The sequence below is a fragment of the Loxodonta africana genome, chromosome 11 (genome assembly GCF_030014295.1).
Source record: "Loxodonta africana isolate mLoxAfr1 chromosome 11, mLoxAfr1.hap2, whole genome shotgun sequence".
In the NCBI taxonomy this organism is placed as follows: domain Eukaryota; kingdom Metazoa; phylum Chordata; class Mammalia; order Proboscidea; family Elephantidae; genus Loxodonta; species Loxodonta africana.
The window spans coordinates 88,644,867-88,666,354 of NC_087352.1; the positions used below are offsets into that span (position 1 = coordinate 88,644,867).

A 21,488-nucleotide genomic window follows, 5' to 3' on the forward strand; every position below is an offset into this window, starting at 1 on the left:
CTCGTGGAGTCAGGCAAAATGAGTCTTAGTCTGTGAACTTTCCTTTCTGGTTGCCAGCTGGTGGCACATATAGCTAGCCAGCAGCTGAGGAGTCTTATGTGGGACTTCACCTTTGTTCCACTTTGATAATCCTATTTAAAGGGAGACAAGTAGTCTGCAGGCCTTGCGCAGAAAAGCCCAGGGTCAAACACCAATTAGGGTCATCAGATGAATAACATGGCTCTCTAGTATTCTAGAGCATCTAAGTCCCTGTATTCTAACCACTCCATCTTCTTGTAGTAGAAAAACAAGTCCAGGGACTGAGCTGAAATGCAGTTACTTGCCCAAGATCAGAGACAGAGCTGGATCTAGATTTTGTTCAAGTCTCGGACTCCCCACTGCCTGACGGATTGCACAGACACTGCACAAAGATTTCTACACAGAGGAAAAGTACAGAAATCTTTTGGTTCAATCAGGCCTGGAGCAGTCCCTTCAGGTATTCAATAAATTGCTGCTATTATTAGTCTGGAGTGGCTGGCTTTGAGAGAACTGAGCACAGATGATTCATGTTTAGCCTTAATGTTTTTTGCTGGGTCACAGAGGAAAACCAAAGTTAGAATAAATGGTACCTTTGATATACATTGACATACAGACATTTTAATTTCACTCTCTGAAAGAATTATGAATTTAAAAGTGAATAATTTTCCCAATCTGTTATCATTTCATTAGACTGTAATTGTAGTTTTATAAGTATTACAAACATTGCAATAGAAGTTAATGGGATTATCCTTTAAAATACAACTTAGGAAGCTCTGAGTGATGTTGCTGTAAAGAAGGATAAGTTCCAAGCTGGAGATGGAACAGGTGCAGGGGAGGGGTGGGGGTGACACGTAAAGGGGAAACTCATGGAGTGATTTGGGAGATTTAAGATCACATGTGCTCTGAAAGCATTTATGTCACAGTTAAGCTTTGAAAATAATCCAACAGCTGGGAAAATACACCCTCTTTTTCACTGATCGACATGGTTAGTTTCCAAAGACCAGTTGTTATGTGAAATCAGCGTTCTGCAAAAATGGAGGATGATTATATCTGATCACAAAGTGGAAGGTGTATAAAATCCTCCTCCAAGCCTGCTCCTTCTCCTGACACAGAATTGTATTGCTAGATAGGATACATTCACCTGTCCTTGTTTTTCTTTCTCATAGCAATTTCCAGCAAAATTATAAGCTGTTCAATAGATGGGTTGTGATCAACTGGAGCCAGTATGGGTTTTAAGAACTGAGTTCCTAAAAATTAGAATGTATTTTATAAAATAGAGCCCAATTGCTCCTCTCATTGGATGACCAAACATATACAATATTGTGTGTGGGAGTTGGTGGAGGGGAGGGGCAGGGAGGGACCTCTAATAGGTTGGGCAAATTCCAATGCCGCTACCTAACCTCTGAGTCGGTGATTCAAAACCAGAGAGGAAACCTGTTACGCTTCCAGAGTGTGACCTAGAACCGGGGAATAAAAAGAAGGCAGAGAAAATGGAAGTGTCATGATCCTTAACCCTTGAGATCAGGGCCTGGAGGAGGGGCCTTAGGAGCTAAACTCACTTAAATTGTCTGATTATTCCTTACTTTTCTCCAGTTTATACTCCAAATCTCTCATTGTAAAGTTTAGTTTTCATGGAGTCATCTGAGGGCACTTCCTGTGATAGGCAGAGGAAAAAAGAGGGAATTGTGTAAAAGTCTGGGGTGTATGGTGGGGGAAGGCCAGACCTCAGAGAATGGGCTTCAATAAGCAAAATCCTCTCAGCCTTTTAAGCTCCTGGTGGTAGCAGTGAGGCATGATTGGGAAACAATTCAGATTATTTAAAGCGGTGCTAGGTTCCATTTTTGGCCACCATTTTCCTTTGTTGAGGAGCCCTGGTGGTGCAGTGGTTAAGCACATGGGTGCTAACTGAAAAGGTCAGTGGTTTGAATCCACCAGCTGCTCCATGGGAGAAAGGTGTGGCAGTCTGCTTCTGTAATGATTACAGCCTTGGAAACCCTATGGGGTAGTTCTACTCTGTCCTATAGGGTCGCTATGAGTCAGAATTGACATGATGGCAATGGGTTCAGTTTGTTTTTATTGGTTCCTTTGTTGATCTTGGATGATCATATAAAACCCATATAAGTAAAGGTCATCTTGGAAAAGATTATTTTTATTCTGCCTTTGCAAGTATCATTTGCATAGCCTGGGCTTTATCAAATTCCCCGTGACACTGGTACAGAATGTTTTTGGCTATTTTAGATATGCAAAAACAGATAAAGAAAAGGTGGAAAGTTCTTATTTACCTCTCCAAGAGCGTGTTCACCATTTTTTCAAAAGTCTCGTCGCATCTCAGAAGTGGACTGGTCACCCCCCACTGGAGAGACTTGCTGTACTCATTTAAGCCAAAGTACAGCTTCTCCTCACAGCCCATGTCCTCCTGATTCAAAAGACAGAACAAAACCCAGTGAAGATAGCATGCAGTGTGTCTTGTTTTCTAGGGGGAAAAACACTCTGTAAGATGTTATACCCTAGAAGGTAAAGAAAAACTGTTTAGTTATATAACCTGGTACCAACTCTACAATCATTTCTGTGGTAACTAGTTGGGAGAACCTGGTGGTGCAAATGGTTAACACTCTATGCTACTAACCAAAGGTGGGTAGTTTGAGTCCACCCAGAAGCACCTCAGGAGAAACTCCTGGCCATCTTCTCAAAAACCCTCCGGAGTACAGTTCTACTGGGACACACATGGGGCTGCCGTGAGTTGGAATTGACGCAACAGCAACTGGCTAGTGAAAGGTTCACATAGTGTCTTAAGGTAGATGGTAACTATACAGATGGTCAGTTTTCTTTTTCTTTTGTCTATATACTTTCCGAGGAGTAGCATTTTTTAGGGCTGGTATGATTACAAAAGTCAGAAAGTATCAACCCTCATGCTTTCCCGGCTCTAAGAAACATTCTATACTGATATATACGATATACACAAAACTGTGCAGACTGGCAAACTCAAAAACTTCTATTACAGAAAAGTTTAATTTTTCTGGCATCAGATTTAATGATGGTAATTCATAAAAGCTTATCTTTTATGAACAAAATTTAAAAAAAAAATGGAATGTATGCACCTGTCTTCTTAAACAGAATACACAGCATTTAATCCATCTCTCTTCTTGATGACTCGATCATCACTATGGAAATGAATAAACTATTTTGGGATATGACACAAAGATGTCCTCAGTGGAGTCTGAGATGTGTGACAAGCTGCTTGTGCCTAAACTCAGTAGCCCCAGAATATTAAACAAGCCATTGCAGTTCATGTATTTTTCTTAAAAAGTAGTTTTCTGGCATCTTTTCTACATTAATTTTTCACATTAATTTCTTTGTGCTCTACACTGCCTAAATATTTTAGTCTCACTGTTATTTGTTGTGTATCAACATCTTTAACCACTCTCCAACTCATTTCACAAACGTGATTAAAAGCAGCTTTAAAAAGTATGTTGTCGTTGTTAGTTGACACTGAGTCAGCTCCCAATTCATGGCGACACCGAATCCCCTGCATGGAAGGCAAGAATTCTACCACCGAACCACCAGTGACTGCTTTAAAAAAAAAAACAAAAGTGTAATAAGATAAAAATAACTTAGGCAATCAGAGAAAGAAAAGGCAAGGGTAGGAGAAATTAGATCAGGCCAGGGATAAAGTCAGTACTCCCGAAAATGCATGCCCGGAGTTCCATAACCTGAGCTTTTTAGTAACCCACTTAAAGAGAGAAATGCAATCAATTATGTGACTTTATATGGTTCATACGATAAAAAAAAGTAAAACGTTAGTATTTAACTTGCAGCTTTTAATTTTTTTGAGGCCTGAAAAACCAGTTGAGTTTGTTGTTAGAATAGGGTCTTATTTGAGAGGACACAGGCTTTAAGCAGGGACCATGGTACGTTCTTATAAATACTGGAGACTCAGTGCAGAGACTTAGAAGAAAGAAACTTAGAAGCCTTCTTGTTTCTTTCCTTCTGGGTTCTTGGCTGTGTTCTGGGTAACTGTGTCAAAGAAGTCATTTCAGGATGGAAAACGTCATTCCCCTGTTTCCCTCCTCATCTGATCCGTGCACACACCATCATTTGGAAAAGCTTTATCTCGTAGGTACTTGATCTCCACATTCCTTCTCAGTCTTGGTACCATTTTTGGGGGCAGGGGGGAATGTCCCTTTATAAAAAAAAATCTCCCTCCAAAAGTACTTGGCCTCTCAGCATCCCTAGCCCCGCAGCCTTCCCTGTTCTTTTTCTGCTGTCTCCCCTCTCCTCCAGCCAAACCCTCCTCTGCTCCACCGACCTCCTGTCTGGAAGGTCATCCAGGGCTCCTGAGGCCAGACTAGCTACCCTTACACGGAAGCTGTTGGCCTCACCGCACCTCGGCAGTTCTCTTCATTATTTTCTTCGGTGATTTTATTTACACCAGTTGCTTTGGTGATTTTTTTTTTTTTAGAAAATATCCCAAATCTTCATCTCAAAGCCCAAATCCAAACTCCAATTATACATTTGCAACGGTGAGCTTACCTCAGTCTTAACTCATTCAAAATCAGTCTCATCTGCCTCTACAAATCAATCTTCTGCTTGACTTTTTTCTCCCCAACTAAAGTTTTTTTTTTTTAAAGGCATCACCTCACAAATATCTCTGATTCTTCCCTCTCCCCCAATAAACAAATCTTAGAAATTTTACCATTTCTCCTGTCATTTTTATTGCCAGAACCATTACCCACTTCAGATACTCATTAAGTCTAAACTGAATTATCAGAAAAGCTAACTGGTTCAATTCTCTACTTCTGATCCCTTTGATTTAGCCTACGTAATGCATTTGCCTTAAACTGCAGCCTTGTGATATCTACTAAAGCTGAACATGTGCATACCCCATGGCCCAGCAATTTCACTCCTACATGTACACCCAACATAAAGGCATACCTGGGTTTACAAAAAACACATGCTAGAATGTTAATAGCAGTATTCTTTAACTTCACTTAAAACTAGAGACTATCAAGATGCCACGCAATGAAAGAATGAATTGTGGAGGGGCCCCATAATGTACCATATATACAGCAATAAAAACCAATGTTTTATGACTCACACAAAATATACGAGCTCACAAACTTAATGTTGAGCAAAAGAAGCCAGATACAAAGGAGTATACCGCATGATTTCAATTATATAAAATTCAAAACTGGGCAAAACGAATCCATGGTTTTAGAAGCCAGGACAGTGGTTACCCTCTGGTGGGGGAGTGCCTGGAAGGGACATGAGAGGGTTTCTGGGGTATGGGTAATGGTCTATTTCTTAATATGGGTGCTGATCGCATGGGTGTGAAAATTTATCAAGTTATACATTTACATCACCATTTTGTCATACTATGGTAGCTTGTGTGTTGCTGTGATACTGGAATCTACACAACCAGTATTTCAAATACCAGCAGGGTTACCCATGGTGGACAGGTTTCAGCAGAGTTGCAAGACTAGGACAGACTAGGAAGAAGGGCCTGGCAGTCTACTTCTGAAAAAACTGGCCAGTGAAGACCTTATGAATAGCAGCAGAACATTGTCTGATACAGCGCCAGAAGATGAGCCCCTCAGGTTGGAAGACACTCAAAACAAGACTGGAGAAGAGTTGCCTCCTCAAAGTAGAGTTTGCCTTAATGACGTGAATGGAGTCAAGCTTTCAGAACCTTCATTTGCTGATGTGGCAGTGACTCAAAATGAGGAAAAAACAGTTGCAAACATCCATTAATAATTCAAATGTGGAATATACCAAGTATGAATCTAGGAAAATTGAGTGTCATCAAAAATGAAGTGCAATGTATAAAGTTCTAATCCTAGGCATTAGTGAGCTGAAATGGACTGGTATTGGCCATTCTGAATTGAATAATCATATGGTCTACTATGCCAGGAATGACAAACTGAAGAGGCAAAGCATCACATTCACTGTCAAAAAGAACATTTCAAGATCTATCTTGAAGTAAAATAGTATACAAAGAAGACCAGTTAATACAGCTATTATTCAAATTTATGCATCAACTACTAATGCCAAAGCTGAAGAAATTGAAGATTTTTACCAACTTCTGCAGTCTGAAATTGATCAAACATGCAATCAAGATAAATTGATAATTACTGGTGATTGGAATGTGCAAGCTGGAAATAAAGAAGAAGGATTGGCAGCTGGAAAATACCGCCTTGGTGATAGAAACAATGCCAGAGATTGCATGATAGAATTTTGCAAGACCAACAACTTCTTCATTGCAAATACCTTTTTCAACAAAATAAATGGCTACTATATATGTGGTCCTTGTCAGATGGTATACATAGGAATCAAATTGACTGCATCTGTGGAAAGACATGATGGAGAAGCTCAATATCATCAATTAGAATAAAGCCAGGGGCTGACTGTGGAACAGACCATCAACTGCTCATATGCAAGCTGAGATTAAAGACAAAGAAAATTAAAACAAGTCCGCGAGAGTCAAAATACAACCTTGAGTACATCCCACCTGAATTTAGAGACCATCTCAAGAACGGATTAACACGCTGAACACTAATTACCAAAGACCAGATGAGTTGTGGGATGACATCAAGGACATCGTGCATGAAGAAAGCAAAAGGTCATTAAAATGTCAGAAAAGAAAGAAAAGACCAAAATAAATGTCAGAAGAGACTCTGAAACTTGCTCTTGTATGTAGAGTAGCTAAAGTGAACATGGGAAATGATGAAGTAAAAGAGCTGAACAGAAGATTTCAAAGGGCAGCTTGAGAAGACAAAGTATTATAACGCAATCTGCAAAGACCTGCAGTTATAAAACCAAAAGAGAAGAACATGCTCGGCATGTCTCAAGCTGAAAAAATGAAAGAAAAAAAATCCAAGCCTTGAGTTGCAATATTGAAGGATTCTATGAACAACACAGGAAACATCACAAGAAGATGGTCACTGTACCAAAAAGAATTTAGCGGCATTCAGCCATTTCAATAGGTAGCACATGACCAAGAGCTGATCATACTGGAATAAGTCCAAACTGCACTGAAGGCATTGGCAAAAAACAAGGCTCCAGGAATTGAGGGAATGCCAATTGAGATGTTTCAACAAATGGATGCAATGCTGAAAGCGCTTACTCGCCTATGCCAACCAACTGGAAGAGATGCATATTTGTGCCCATTCCAAACAAAGGAGATTCAACAGTATACGGAAATTATCAAACAATATTATTAATATCACACACAAGCAAAATTTTGTTGAGATAGTTTAAAAATGGCTGCAGCAGTACATCAACAGGTAACTGCCAGAAATTCAAGCTGGATTCAGGAGAGGACATGGAACGAGGGATCCTGATATCAGATGATATCTTGGCTGAAAGCAGAGAATACCAGAAAGATGTTTACCTGTGTTTTACTGACTATGCAAAGCCATTGGTCTGTGTGGATCATAACAAATTATGGATAACATTGAGAAGAATGGGAATTCCAGGACACTTAATTGAGTTTACGAGAAACCTGTACATACACCAAGAGGTGGTCATTTGGAGAGAACAAGAGGATACTGTGTGGTTCAAAATCAGGACGGGTGTCCATCAGGGTTATACCCTTCCACCATACTTATTCAATCTGTATGCTGAGCAAATAATCTGAGAAGCTGGACTATGTGAAGAAGGTGGTGGCATCAGGATTGGTAGAAAACTCATTAATGACCTACCATATGCAGATGACACAACCTTGCTTGCTGAAATGAGGACTTGAAGTACTTACTGATGAAGATTAAAGACTACAGCCTGCAGTATGGATTACATCTCAACATAAAGAAAACAAAATCCTCACAGCTGGACCAATAAGCAACATCATGATAAGTGAAGAAAAGTTTGAAGTTGTCAAGGATTTCATTTTACTTGAATCCACAATCAACACCCATGGAAGCAGCAAAGACACAAAGAAGAAATCAAATGACACATTGCATTGGGAAAATCTGCTGCAAAAGACCTCTTTCAAGTGTTAAAAAAGCAAAGATATCACCTTGAAGAGTAAGGTGTGCCTGACCCAAGCCATGATATTTTCAATCACCTCATATGCACATGAAAGCTGGACAATGAATAAGGATGACTGAAGAAGAATTGATGTTTCTGAGTTATGGTGTTGGAGAAGAATATTGAATATACCATGGACTGCCAGAAGAATGAACAAGTCTGTCTTGGAAAAATACAGCCAGAGTGCTGGAAGCGAAGATGGTGAGACTTTGTCTCACATACTTTGGACATGTTATCAGGGGGGACCAGTCCCTGGAGAAGGATATCATGCTTGGTAAAGTAGAGGGTCAGTAAAAAAGAGGAAGACCCTCAATGAGATGGACTGACACAGTGGCTGCAACAATGGGGTCAAACACAGCAAGGATTGTGAGGATGGCGTAGGGCTGGGGAGGCAGCGTTTCATTCCGTTGTACACAGAGTTGCCATGAATTGGGCTAGACTCCAGGGCACCTAACAACGACATACATTTACGTTGTTAATATAAAAAGTAAAGGAAATTTTACACACACACACACAACCGGTTGCTGTTCAGTTGATTCTGATTCATGGCAGCCCCATGTATGCCAGAGTAAAACTGCTCCATAGGGTTTTCAATGGGTGATTTTTCAGATGTGTACCATTAGGCCTTTCTTCCAGGGTGCCTCTGAGGGAACCCAAACTTCTAGCCTTTTGGTTCACCTCTGAGCACATTAACTATTCACACCACCCTGGCTTCTAATAAAACTATACTTCTGCCAAAAAAAAAAAAAAAATCATTAATGCCGGCATAATAAGTGTAAACTTCATCAGCCTAGCACTGGAAGCCTCCATGTGTCTATATCTAGGTTTTTTTTTTTTAACCTACCAAGTGTTGTGTTCTTCCTCTGCGACCCCACTCTAGCCCTCCGTCTGCCAGGAGGTCCTGGCTCCCCATCTCGTCTGCCCAGTCCTTCCTTTCTCAAGGCCCATCCTTGGTACTGTCTCCTCGGTGGAGCCTTTCCTGGTCCTCTCAAACAAACTTCTCCCTCATTTCAGCCCCCAGAGCACTGTGGTTTGTTTTTAAATGGCATTATTCTCCCTTGGATAATAACTTAGACATGTACATTGCTCTCTCCTCTAAACTGTAATTTCTCTGTGTGCTCTTTGAAAGATCTAACACAAGCCCACAAGGACTCATTATTTTTTAAGTTGAATTGGTTTGTTTTTCCTAATTACTCCCTTTTTAGGACATTGGCTTCAGGATAACCTCCTGTGTGTAAAGTTGTTTTAAGTTAGATTCAATGTTTTTCCTTTTTCTATGTTGATCTCAACTTCACAGGAATGTTTTTTTTTTAACTTTAATTATACCCCATGTCTAATTATTTTAGATAAATCCCAGATATTATATCTTTAATCCATAAATATTTCACTAGATATCTCTAAGATAATAACTTCTTAAAATATAACCACAATACCATTATCATACCTAGGACATTAACCACAACCATAAGAATGACTTTCAAGGGAAGTTATTTTAAGCCTGTTTTTCTATCACTTCACATCGAGAGAAGAAAAACTGCAGATGCTATGAGTCCTTCCTTTTGTTGGTGCTATTCCTTCTGGAGAAGACTGAACAAACATGGTAAATTAGGATAGTTCTCTTTTTTTCTGTTTCCACAATATACTGCAACTTGAAACATTTAATAGGAGAACTGCCCATTAGATGAAGAAAATGTTTTTCCTTTCATTAGTTGTATTGGCAATCCCGTTCTGTGTCGGAGCAACCCAGCAGGAATGTAGGGCCAGAGGCTAGCTGTATACTTTAGAGTCTAAAAGACTGTGGTAACCTCTGTGATCCCATCTCTAACTTGACCACCCAATTAATAGATGGGGCTGGGATGGAGAAGAAACCAATAAAGAAAATGCTCAAAGCAATCTATATGTGATACTGAACACACTGAAATAGTTCTTATAAGGGAGGGCCTATGGAACCAACCCCTTGCCATCAAGTCGATTCCGACTCACAGCAACCCTATAGGATAGGATAGAACTGCCCCATAGGGTTTCTAAGGACTGGCTGGTGGATTCAAACTGCTGACCTTTTGGTCAGCAGCCAACCTCTTAACTACTACACCACGGGAGCCCTGGTGGTGCAGTGGTTAAGTGCTATGGTAAGCTATGGCTGCAAACCAAAAGGTTGGCAGTTTGAATCCACCAGCTGCTCCTTGGAAACCCCATGGGACAGTCCTATCCTATCCTATAGGGTTTCTATGAGTCGGAATTGACTTGACAGCAATGGGTTTGGTTTTTTGGTACTGAAACTAAGTAATCCAATGGCCTTGGCTGGAAAGAACAAAATTCTCAAAGTAAGGGACACCTTACCTACTTCATAACAGAATGCAATGCCCTGGGTTGATAAATAAACAAATATTATTCTTATGTAAGTCATTCCTAGTGCCTTTTAGTTAAATGTTTATTTTAAAATATCCAATATGTTCAATATTTTTAAATGAAAGATCCATTGTTTAACAACTAATCTTTATTTTTTATGAAACTTTTTGTTTGGTAGTGTATTTAGCATACAGTTTATAAGTCGTAGGAAACATTTGCAAGTATTGGAGGCTGGAGCCAAAAAATGTAAAGACCTGGGTGTGTACAATGTTGAAATGGTTGTTCTCAATACATTAAATGCTACTACTGAGTCCTTGGAAATCCTGGTGGTGTAGTGGTTAAGTGCTATAGCTGCTAACCAAAAGGTCAGCAGTTTGAATCCACCAGTAGGTCTTTGGAAACTGTATGGGGCAGTTCTACTCTGCCCAATAAGGTCGCTATGAGTAGGAATCCACTCGATGGCAATGAGCTTTGTTTTTTTGTTTGTTTGTTTACTGAGGCCTTTAAAGTAACACTACCATCATCCCCTGTTTCAACATTAGATTATGAGAACTGATTAAAAGGAAAAATCCAGTTACTGTGGGAGCAGGAGAGTAATTAACAGTGATACAGGTCAATAAGATTAAAACATGACAAGAATCCATCCAAGAGGACAATAAAAGTTTCTGGTCTTAGATTGAAATTAATCAACATAATTTAATCAGTAATAATTCAAAGGCAAAAAAAAAAAAAAAAGATAATCCAGGTTATTGATGATGATGTCAGACAATATATTTTGTTTAAAAAAAAAAAAAAAGCAAAAACTATATGGGATGAATAATTTTATAAGTGCACGAGAATTTTAAAAAGAACCACCTAATAAATTTATATATGACATTACTCAAAAGTTTTTACTCTTAAAATACTTATAAATAATTATAAGTAAAAATAAATAACTCTTAGGAGACGAAGCATGGTGTCATATTGTTTCACTCTTGTGCTATAGTTTACAAAGCCATGACCATATTTTGTTACGAGGTTCTACCCGTGGGGGAACCGAGAACATGGTTGTGCATCAGAGAGTAGAAGAGAGACTCACCGTGCTGTCCAGCTGTATCCAGTGAACCTCATTGTTAGAGCTGACTCGGGACTGTTGGGTCTGCAGAGTGTACGGGAAGGAGCTCACCTGGAGCACCAGGAGGTTGAAAGCTTCCAGGACTTCTCTGCAATTAATGACTCTATCAGCCAATCCATGACTCGGTTCACCATGGGACAAGGAGCCCGAAATGACACTGAAGAAATGTTGAGAGTCAAGTTATTAGCTCCTATTTTAACTAATTAGATGCAGAAGCAGACACTGAAATGGACATACTGCTTTAATTCTTCTTTTTCTAGCTCTTTGACATTGGGAGCAGGAGTAGGAACAACTGAAATTTTATCTGAAAGAGAAAAAATTTAGGCTCTTTCTTACCCATTTCAGGGATATTTTCCCCTGCTTTTCAGTTTACCCTTGATATAAAAAAAAAAAAAAAAAAATTTTTTTTTTTTTTTTATACTCCCAAATAATTGAGAAGGATCCACTTTACTTTGAAGAGCTCACCAGAATGAGGGAGCTTCTCCATCAAAACATGGTGCTTACCATGTTATAGTGATCTGTACCCCAGAGATGCCCAAAGCAGGAAGGGATCCCCACTGTGTAAAACCACTCTCATTTCTCCCTTTAGACCACTAGATCCGCCCTGTCCGTCCATGACCAAGATTTTCAGATCTCTGATCATTTTCAGTTTTTCACTCAATTTGGATGTACCAGGTTGCCATGCAGCCTCAGATCCCCACATTTCTTCCTCAAAGAAATGATCTTGATGCCCTAAGTGATTAAGTACACAGAGACCCAGTACATATCCTCAGAGATATCACAAAGATAGCACCCAGAGCTTTCAAAGATGAGGTCTGTAAGGTCAGAATGCTACCTCTGCTCAGAGAACATTAGCAATAACTGAGAAGAACTTCTTACTCCTTCCTTTCTACCCTAAATTTAACGAGTTATCCAAAATTTTATTTATACCTACCTAGGCAGTTCTTTTTTTAGGCAGTTCTAGAGCCCTGGTGGCACAGTGGTTAAGAGTTCAGGCTGCTAACTGAAAGGTCAGCAGTTTGAATCCACCAGCCACTCCTTGGAAACCCTATGGGGCACTTCTACTCCGTCCTATAGAGTGGCCATAAGTCAGAATCAATTCAATGGCAATGGGTTTGATTTTTGGTTAACCAGTTCTACTCTGTCCTATAGGGCTGCTACGAGTCAGAACTGACTCAACGGCACATAACAACAATATGGCGCTAGATTTCAGATTATGGGGTACCAAACACATTCTGGCTTCTAAACAAGGGCTTTTGCAATTCTCACATTTCCACCACAGCCCAAAACACTTACAGATTCTTAACCTCAATGTCTCCTGCAGAAAAGAAAATCTATAAATGCTTTATGATATCCCAAAATTTACCCTTCCCCACATGGTGAGGAAGGAGCGCTGGTGGCACAAACAGCTCCTAACCCAGCTCCATGGGAGGAAGACATGGCAATCTACTTCTGTAAAGATTACAGCCAAGAAAACTCTACTGGGTAGTTCTACTCTGTCACATGGGGTCTCCATGAGTCAAAATTGACTCAATAGCACCTAGCAACAATGACGACAACATGGTGAGGACAAACTATGATATGTAATATTCGAAGACTATTTGCCTTTTTAGTCTGTAAAAGCAAAGATACTAGCTACCAGATAATTACTATAATTCTATCTAGTAGCAAAAATGGCTCTGCCCTTCCACACTTAATGTTCTTTCATTAATAAGCCTACTGAAGAAATATGGCATTCTCTTGTCTAACCTGGTAAACTGGAGAAGGTTTCAGATCTGCTCTCAGGCCATCTACTAATTAAAGCAGTCTGATCATTCAAGTGGCTTCTCTACTGCTATTAAAGGCAAGAGAGAAGAGAGAAATGCAAGGAAGAGGAGAAAGAGCAAGAGCAGACGAAGAGAAGGAAAAGAAAAGGAAAAGAACCGGGAGGAGGAAAGCTTATAAGAAGGAAAGCAAATCTCTCTTCCAGGAGTTCATTAACCTCAACCTCCTATCACCACCCGTTCTCTGAAGCAGAAGAGTTCCAGAATGCTCTTAAGACAGTATTTTCATCAGAAATTTCTAACTTCATTCACAATATAGACAAAATAAGTCAATGTTAAATCAGTCTTTAAATGTTGAGAGAGTAAGGAAAGGGTAAGAATGTTACCAGTAAGAAGATGTCAAATATTGGGGTCCCTGGGTTTTCAAACCTTTACCTTTTAAATATTTTATTATGTAACAATTACTGCAGTAGAAAAAATATTGTATTTGCTCACTCTGAGGCAATCACCTCGTTAGTTCCACATGGGAGTTGTCATGAACTAGCACAAACAGTGTGTACGGGTTCTGTTTCACCCTTCTCATAAAAACTTCAAACTTGGTTTGAATCTCATTGTCGAGACGAACAACATATTTCTCCGCTCTCTGATGGGCTGACCCATTTTCCTCCAGACCCAAGTCTACAAGGACACCTGCCAAGAAGAAAAGAAGAGTTTATCTTTTTACATACATATATATCAATGAGACAAACCCATGTGCAGCAACAACAGATACTGGGTATTAAGCAGATACAGAAATGAACAGAGAAAATATTTTTTTCTTTTTCATGTTGCCCACCATCATTCTGAGAAAACATGTCCTTTTCTTTATAAAGCTCCCACACCCTGGCCCCATACCTGATACAAATGACAAGAGGGAGTATTCTGATACACTCTGTGACAGCAGTTGAATATGTGAGACCTCTGTCCAACTAAATTCTACATATATAGAAAGTGCTGCTGCTAATAGCTAGTATAGGCTACTGGGAAAAAAACTAAGCTTTGGGCTACAGCCCATGGCCAAATTAATATAATCATATAAGATTTCCTTCCCCCACAGTTTAACAGCAAAATAATGTAAGAAAAATGAAAATAAAATGTGATGTCCAAAGATGCCACCAATAGATTGAAAGCTTTTTAAGCAGTATTTTCCTCATTTTTGTACAGCAACAGTCTTTCACAGTATCTAGAGTATGAGAAGCCCTCCGTGAATGTTGGGTTTATGTACTAAATCAATAAGATCACATGAACTACCCAAGATTACTATATATTCTACATGCTAAAAAATGTTAACAGTACTGTATCACTATTTCTGTCTATCATAAAGTTACTTTTACATGCAAACATCTAAAATAGTTCTAGGCACATGAAGCTATTGTTGGGATAATTAAAATACCGAATCCTCCATTAAAATTAAGAGATTTTTATGAATTGTGTTGATTTAGTTTGTTCGGTGTTATTTCTATATTTTCTTTTAATATACAACTGGTTTGATTAACAACTATATGCCATTAGCGCCTAAATGCTGTAATTAATACTAATAGTTCTAAAAATAGTACCAAAAAAAGGATACATATTAGAAAAATTCATTGTACCTGAACAGGTAGACAGAAGGTAATTTCGCTTTCAAACGTTTTTCATTAGTATCCTTTACTCAGAGGTTGTTTTCATTTTCTACCCAAATGTAGGCAAATTTTGTTGTGAATATTCCTCAAACCAACCAATCAAATATTTAATTTGGAGGTTATCGTGATTTTTTGGAAAGGGGATTACCTCAGAATTCATTCAACATTCGGTAGCTATTTATTGAGCATCTACTATGTGTTGTGTACTGTGCTAGGCCTAGGAATACACAGGGAACAGGTCAAAGATCTTAACCTTATGGAGCATATGACAGAGAAATGGATAATTCTGATGAGCGTCATGACGGAGACAAAGCACCATAGGCTAGAGGAGGAGAGCAGAGGCATAGAAAGAGGGCTTATTTAGTCTCTGGGGTTTCCATTTCCTTATCTGTAAAATGGGAAGAGCAGTACCAGTTGAGAATTAGTCTGTATTTCCTAAATTTACACTTAGGAAGTAAGCAGTGTGAGTTAAGGGCATCCTAGTACGAAAAGCTCTAAGTTATCCCTAACGGAGAAAAAAATATACCATACAGACAATTAAGAGTTGATTATATTTCAAAACAAATGAAATAAAGGCTGATTGTATGCACTGACAGGTCAATTCTATGCATGCCCTTAATGAGAAAACAACGTTCCATGAATCCAAGAGGTCTTTCTCTTAACTATAACGTGGTATATTAGTCCATAACTGTGCAGCAGAGTCCGGCTGGCTCTGCAGTGGTGAAGCTGGGCGAAGACCAGGCACATCAGAGGTACTTGATTGACTTTTCTAACTGGTCGCTATGAGTCAGAATCGACTTGATGGCATCTGGTTTGTTTTTTGTTAATGGGGCATTTTTAGTAGATCATCCTTACCTTAAAATTTTGTTTTAGACTTGCTTTTATTTTTAAGTTTTGTTTCTTTTCTTGTTATGAAAATGATAGATACTCATCTTGGAAAAACTGGAAAGTATAGAGATATATTAAAAAAGAAAAATTTATCTATAAATCCTTAACCCAAAATAAGCTACTGCTAATATTTGTGTGCATTTTTTCTTGTGCATATTGTGCTAACAAGCTTACATTTTCTAACTACATATATTCTGATTTTCTTTTCACTTATAACTGTAAAGTAAGAAAAAAAACTCTCATCATTTACTAATACCATGTCTGTGTAGAAAACAAAATAATCCATGGATAAATCAATAATACAAATAAGAGTTTAGTTAAGTTACTAGATCCAAAATTATAAAAATTAGTTGCATTTCTATACACTAGCAGTGGACAGTTAGAAATGTATCTTAAAAACCATTTACCATAACGTAAAAAAATTAAATATCTAGGAATAAATCTGACAAAAGGTGCATAAGACCTTTATGGAGAAAATGATGAAAATATTAAAACAAAAAAAAAACCCAAACCCATTGCCATCAAGTTGATTCCGACTCATAGCGACCCTATAGGACAGAGTAGAACTGCCCCATAGAGTTTCCAAGGAGCGCCTGGTGGATTCAAACTGCCGATCTTTTGGTTAGCAGCCATAGCACTTAACCACTACACCACCAGGGTTTCCTAATGACATGAAAGAAGACCTAACTAGAGCTATATCATGAAATATAGTTAAAATTAAATCTCTCCAAATTCATCTAAGAAGTCAATGTAATTCCAAGAAAAATTCAGTTTTTTTAACTTTTAAAAAATGTTTTAAAAATTTATATAGCAGAACAAAGTCAAGACAGTCAAGATAGTCCTTAAGAAGAAAAGGCAGGTGAGCTTTGCCTTTCCAGAGCTTAATAATTAGAGAGCTATATAAATAAAACAGAGCAGTTTTGGCACAGAGGTAGACCCCAGAAATAGACCCACGTACATATGGAAACTGGATTTCTGATAAAGTTTGGATTGCAGATCAATGGCAAAAGGATGGGCTCTTCAGTGAATGGTGCTGGAAGAACTGGTTATCCATATGGAATACAAAGTATACTGGATCTTATCCTATACATAAAAAACAATTTCAGGTGGATTAAAAACTCAAATGTAAAAGACAAAACTCAAACTCTTGGAAGAAAGTTGAGGAGAATATCTTTATGACCTTGTAGAGGATTTCTTAAGTTCAAAGGATAGATAAGTTAAACATAAGAACTTCTATTCATCAAAGACATTATAAATAAAAAGACAAAACCTCCCAAATCTGTAACAAGTATTACTAACAAAGAATTAGTATTCATAATACATAAATTACTCCTACAAATCTAAGAGAATATGGGCAAAAAATATAACCACACCACAGAAGAAGAAACCCAAATGGTCAATAAACATATGAAAAAATGTTCAACCTCATTAGTAATACCAGAAATTCAAATTAAAGCCACAATGGAATGGAACCATATCAGATTAATAAAAAATTAAAAAGCAAGATAACTGTAAGATTAAAGAAAATATACATGTCTCCTCATCTGTACAAAAGAAACACAGGAAGGATAAACCAGAAACTAATGAGACTGGTTACCTACATGGGTTGTGTGAGAAAAAGGAGAAAGAGGAGAATGGGAATGGGGTGGTAGGTATGAGGAGGATGTGAAGCTTCTCTGAATAAACCCTTTTCTATAACTTTAACTCTTAGAACCACAGAAATAATTGAATAAAAACAAATAAGATTGGGAGGGGGTGAAGAGTAACGTGGAATTCAAACAGCAACACCTAAAATCTGACATAAACATACTGAAAGGGGTGGGAAAGAAAAGAACAAACCTAACCAAAGCATCCACTGTCTTGGCTGGATACTCTAAGGCTAAGACAAAAAGAACTGTACGCAAAAACTGTACTCTAGACAGCAAATCTGTTTCTCACAGGTATGGGTTAGAAATTAACTACCAGAAAAAAAAAAAAAATGAATATGTTGAAGATAATGAGAACCATGTTTCTCACTGTCAGATGAAGAAAATATAAATAAGGAAAGGGAAAAGACTAAAATGAACCTTGTGGTGTTGGCTTGAAGTGGAGGTATCATAGTTTCAAATATAAATATGTAGGTAGATGGATAGATAAAGAAATAGAGGTGTATGAGTGTGTTAGTGTGTGCACGAATGGGTTTGTATACATATATTTCTGACCTCTGTCTGCTAAGAGAGCCTAGGAGCAATGATATGCCAGTAGCAATAGGCACACTCAGCACCCAGATCTTGGTTTTTAAATATTATTGCCTAATAAAAAAAAAAAATTTTTTTTCTTTTTTAATAAAAAAGAACCAGGACTCTCCGGAGAAGAGGCTTATTCCAAGGTTGGGCAGGGAAATAAAAGATAATATTGGAATGCCTTCTGGTCCCAGAAAACAAGAAAGTACTTGAAAAAGAATGGAGATATATTAAAAGAACACAAGATTTCACCTGAAGAAACTCCCAATGGTCAAAATTGGAACAATTTGAGCAACAAAATAAATGATCACAATGTTGGAAATAGCTCATGAAATAAAATAAATATCCATAAACTCATACTGAAACAAATAAACAAGCTCTGTACTTTCTGTATAATTTTCCTATTAACCTAAAACTGCTCTAAAAATAAAGCATATTAAAAAGTAAAGGAGAAGGAATAGCTCTCCCTTACAGAAGAATTTAATTAATAAGTTCCTACTAATAAATGTAGGAAAAACGACAAAAATTTAAACTGACCATTAGGCAAATACCATAGTAATAACTGTTGCAGGCAAGATCCACCAATAGATGCTAATATTAGTGGTCAAAAGTTTAAGGAGAAACAGGATATTAGCACAGTCTCTAAATCCCCCCCCAAGACTATTATCAATTACAAAGAGAAAAATACTAACGTTACAATGGATAAACCTGGCAGACACCACTTTAATCACTATTCAAGGATAAAATCACCAGTAATGTAACATACTGACATCATGCACCCCTGGTATAATGCACTAACAAGGATACAACTTCACTTCCATGGTATTCTTGACAAAAACACATAACCTCAATCTAATCATGAGAAAACATCAGACATTCCCATATTGAGAAACTTTATACAAAACTGACCATTATTACCAAAAAGTGTTTCAGTTACGAAAAACAAGGAAAGACTGAGTAAATGTCATTGACTGGAGAAGACCAGGAGGACATAACAAATGAATTCAATGTGTGATCCTGGATTGGATCCTGAAACAGAAAAGGTACATTAAAGGAAAGACTGGTGAAATCAACTGTAGTTTAGTTAATCGTATTGTCCCAGAGTTGATTTCCTGTTCTGACAATTACACTGTGGTTATATAAGCTGTGGAGCTCCTGGGTGGTGCAACGGCTAACGTACTTGGTGGCTAACTGGAAGGCTGGAGCTTACAGTCTACCCAGAATGGTCTCAAAAGAAAGGCCTGGTGATCTATTTCTGAAAAATCAGCCACTTAAAACCCTGTGGAACACAGTTCTATTCTGACAACATGAGGTTGCCGTGAGTTAGAATCGAAGTTATTAACTTGAAGGGATGCTAGGTGAAAGGCACACATACTACTGTTTACAGTTTTATTGAGATATAATTCACATACAATTCCCACATTTATAGTGTACAACGGACCCGTGTATAGTATACAATTCAAGGTTTTTAGTATATTTACAGAGTTGTACAAACATCACCACAATCAATTTTATAATATTACATCACTCCAATAAGAAACCCTATACTCTTTAACCATCACCCCTGAATTCCCCCATTCCCTTCCCCAACCCTAAGCAACCACTAATCTATTTTCTGTCTCTATATATTTGCCTATTATAGACATTTCATATAAAAGAATCATACAATATTTGGTCTTGTGTGATTGGCTTCTTTCACTTTAAACAATGTTTCCAAGTTTTATCCATGTTATTGCATGTACCAATTCTTCATTTCCTTTTATTACCAAATTAATATTAACCACATTTATTTATCCACTTATCAGTTTATGGACATTTGAGTTGTTTCTACTTTTTAGCTATTATGAATAATGCTGCTATGCACATTTGTCTACAAGTTTTTGTGTGGACATTTCCCTCATAGCATACCTAGGAGTAGAACTGGTGGATCATAGAGGGGGCCCTGGTGGTGTGATGGTTAAGAGATGGGCTGCTACCCAAAAGGTTGGCAGTTCAAATCCACCAGATGCTCCTTGGGAACCCTATGGGGAAGTTCTATTCTGTCCTATAGAGTCACTATGAGTTGAAACCAACTTGCCTGCACATAACAACAACAACAACATGGTAACTCTATGTTTAACTATTTAAGGAACTGTCAGACTGTTTTCCAAAGCAGCTGCACCATTTTATATCCCCAGCAGCAGTGGGTTGTTGTTGTTAGGTGCCATCCAGTTGGTTCCGACTCATAGCGACCCTATGTACCACAGAATGAAACACTTCCCGGTCCTGAGCCATCCTTACAATCATTGTTATGCTCGAGCCCATTGGTGCAGCCACTACGTCAGTTCATTTTGTTGAGGGTCTTCCTCTTTTCTGCTTACCCCATACTTTATCAAGCATGATGTCCTTCTCCAAGGACTGATCCCTTCTGACAACATGTCCAAAGTGTGTAAGACGCATTCTTGCCATCCTTGCTTCTAAGGAGCACTCTGGTTGTTCTTCTTCCAAGACAGGTTTGTTTGTTCTTCTTCCAAGACAGGTTTGTTTGTTCTTTTGGCAGTTCATGGTATATTCAACAATCTTTGCCAACACCACAATTCAAAGGCATCAGTTTTTCTTCTGTCTTCCTTATTCATTGTCCAGCTTTCGCATGCATATGATGCGATTGAAAATACCATAGTTTGGGTCAGGCACACCTTAGTCTTCAAGGTGACATCTTTGCTTTTTAACACTTTAAGGAGCACCTTTGCAGCAGATTTGCCCAATGCAATGAGTTTTTTGATTTCTTGACTGCTACTCCCATGGCTGTTGATGGTGGATCCAAGTAAAATGAAATCCTTGACAACTTCAATCCTTTCTCCGTTTATCATAATGCTGCTCATTGGTCCAGTTGTGAGGATTTTTGTTTTCTTTATGTTGAGGTGTAATCCATACTGAAGGCTGTGGTCTTTGATCTTCATCAGTAAGTGCTTCAAATCTTCTTTGCTTTCCACAAGCAAGGTTGTGTCATCTGTATAACGCAGGTTGTTAATGAGTCTTCCTCCAATCCTGATGCCTCGTTCTTCTTCAGAGTCCAGCTTCTCAGATTATTTGCTCAGCATACAGATCGAATAGGTCTGGTGAAAGGATACAACCCTGATGTACACTTTTCCTGACTTTAGACCACTCAGTATCCCCTTATTCTGTCCAAATAACTGACTCTTGATCTATGTACAGGTTCCTCATGAGTACAATTAAGTGTTCTAGAATTCCCATTCTTCGCAATGTTATCCATAATCCGTTACAATCCACACAGTCGAATGCCTTTATAAACATCCTTCTGGTATTCTCTCCTTTCAGCCAGGATACATCTGACATCAGCAATGATATCCCTGGTTCCACGATCTCTTCTGAATCCAGCCTGAGTTTCTGGCAGTTTCCTGTTGATACACTGGCGCAGCCATTTTTGAATGATCTTCAGCAAAATTTTGCT

General features: G+C 38.3%; 1 protein-coding gene across 1 annotated transcript in view; it reads right to left on the reverse strand.

Annotated features, from left to right (window-relative positions):
* GREB1L (GREB1 like retinoic acid receptor coactivator) overlaps positions 1-21,488 on the reverse strand; it is a 161,275-nt gene that overhangs the window by 34,920 nt on the left and 104,867 nt on the right. The window contains exons 15-17 of the mRNA XM_064294664.1: positions 13,776-13,956; positions 11,468-11,660; positions 2,301-2,434 (exon numbers count right to left, since the gene is read on the reverse strand). Coding sequence (XP_064150734.1) covers positions 2,301-2,434; positions 11,468-11,660; positions 13,776-13,956 — 508 coding nt within the window. The remainder of the gene's footprint in view (positions 1-2,300; positions 2,435-11,467; positions 11,661-13,775; positions 13,957-21,488) is intronic.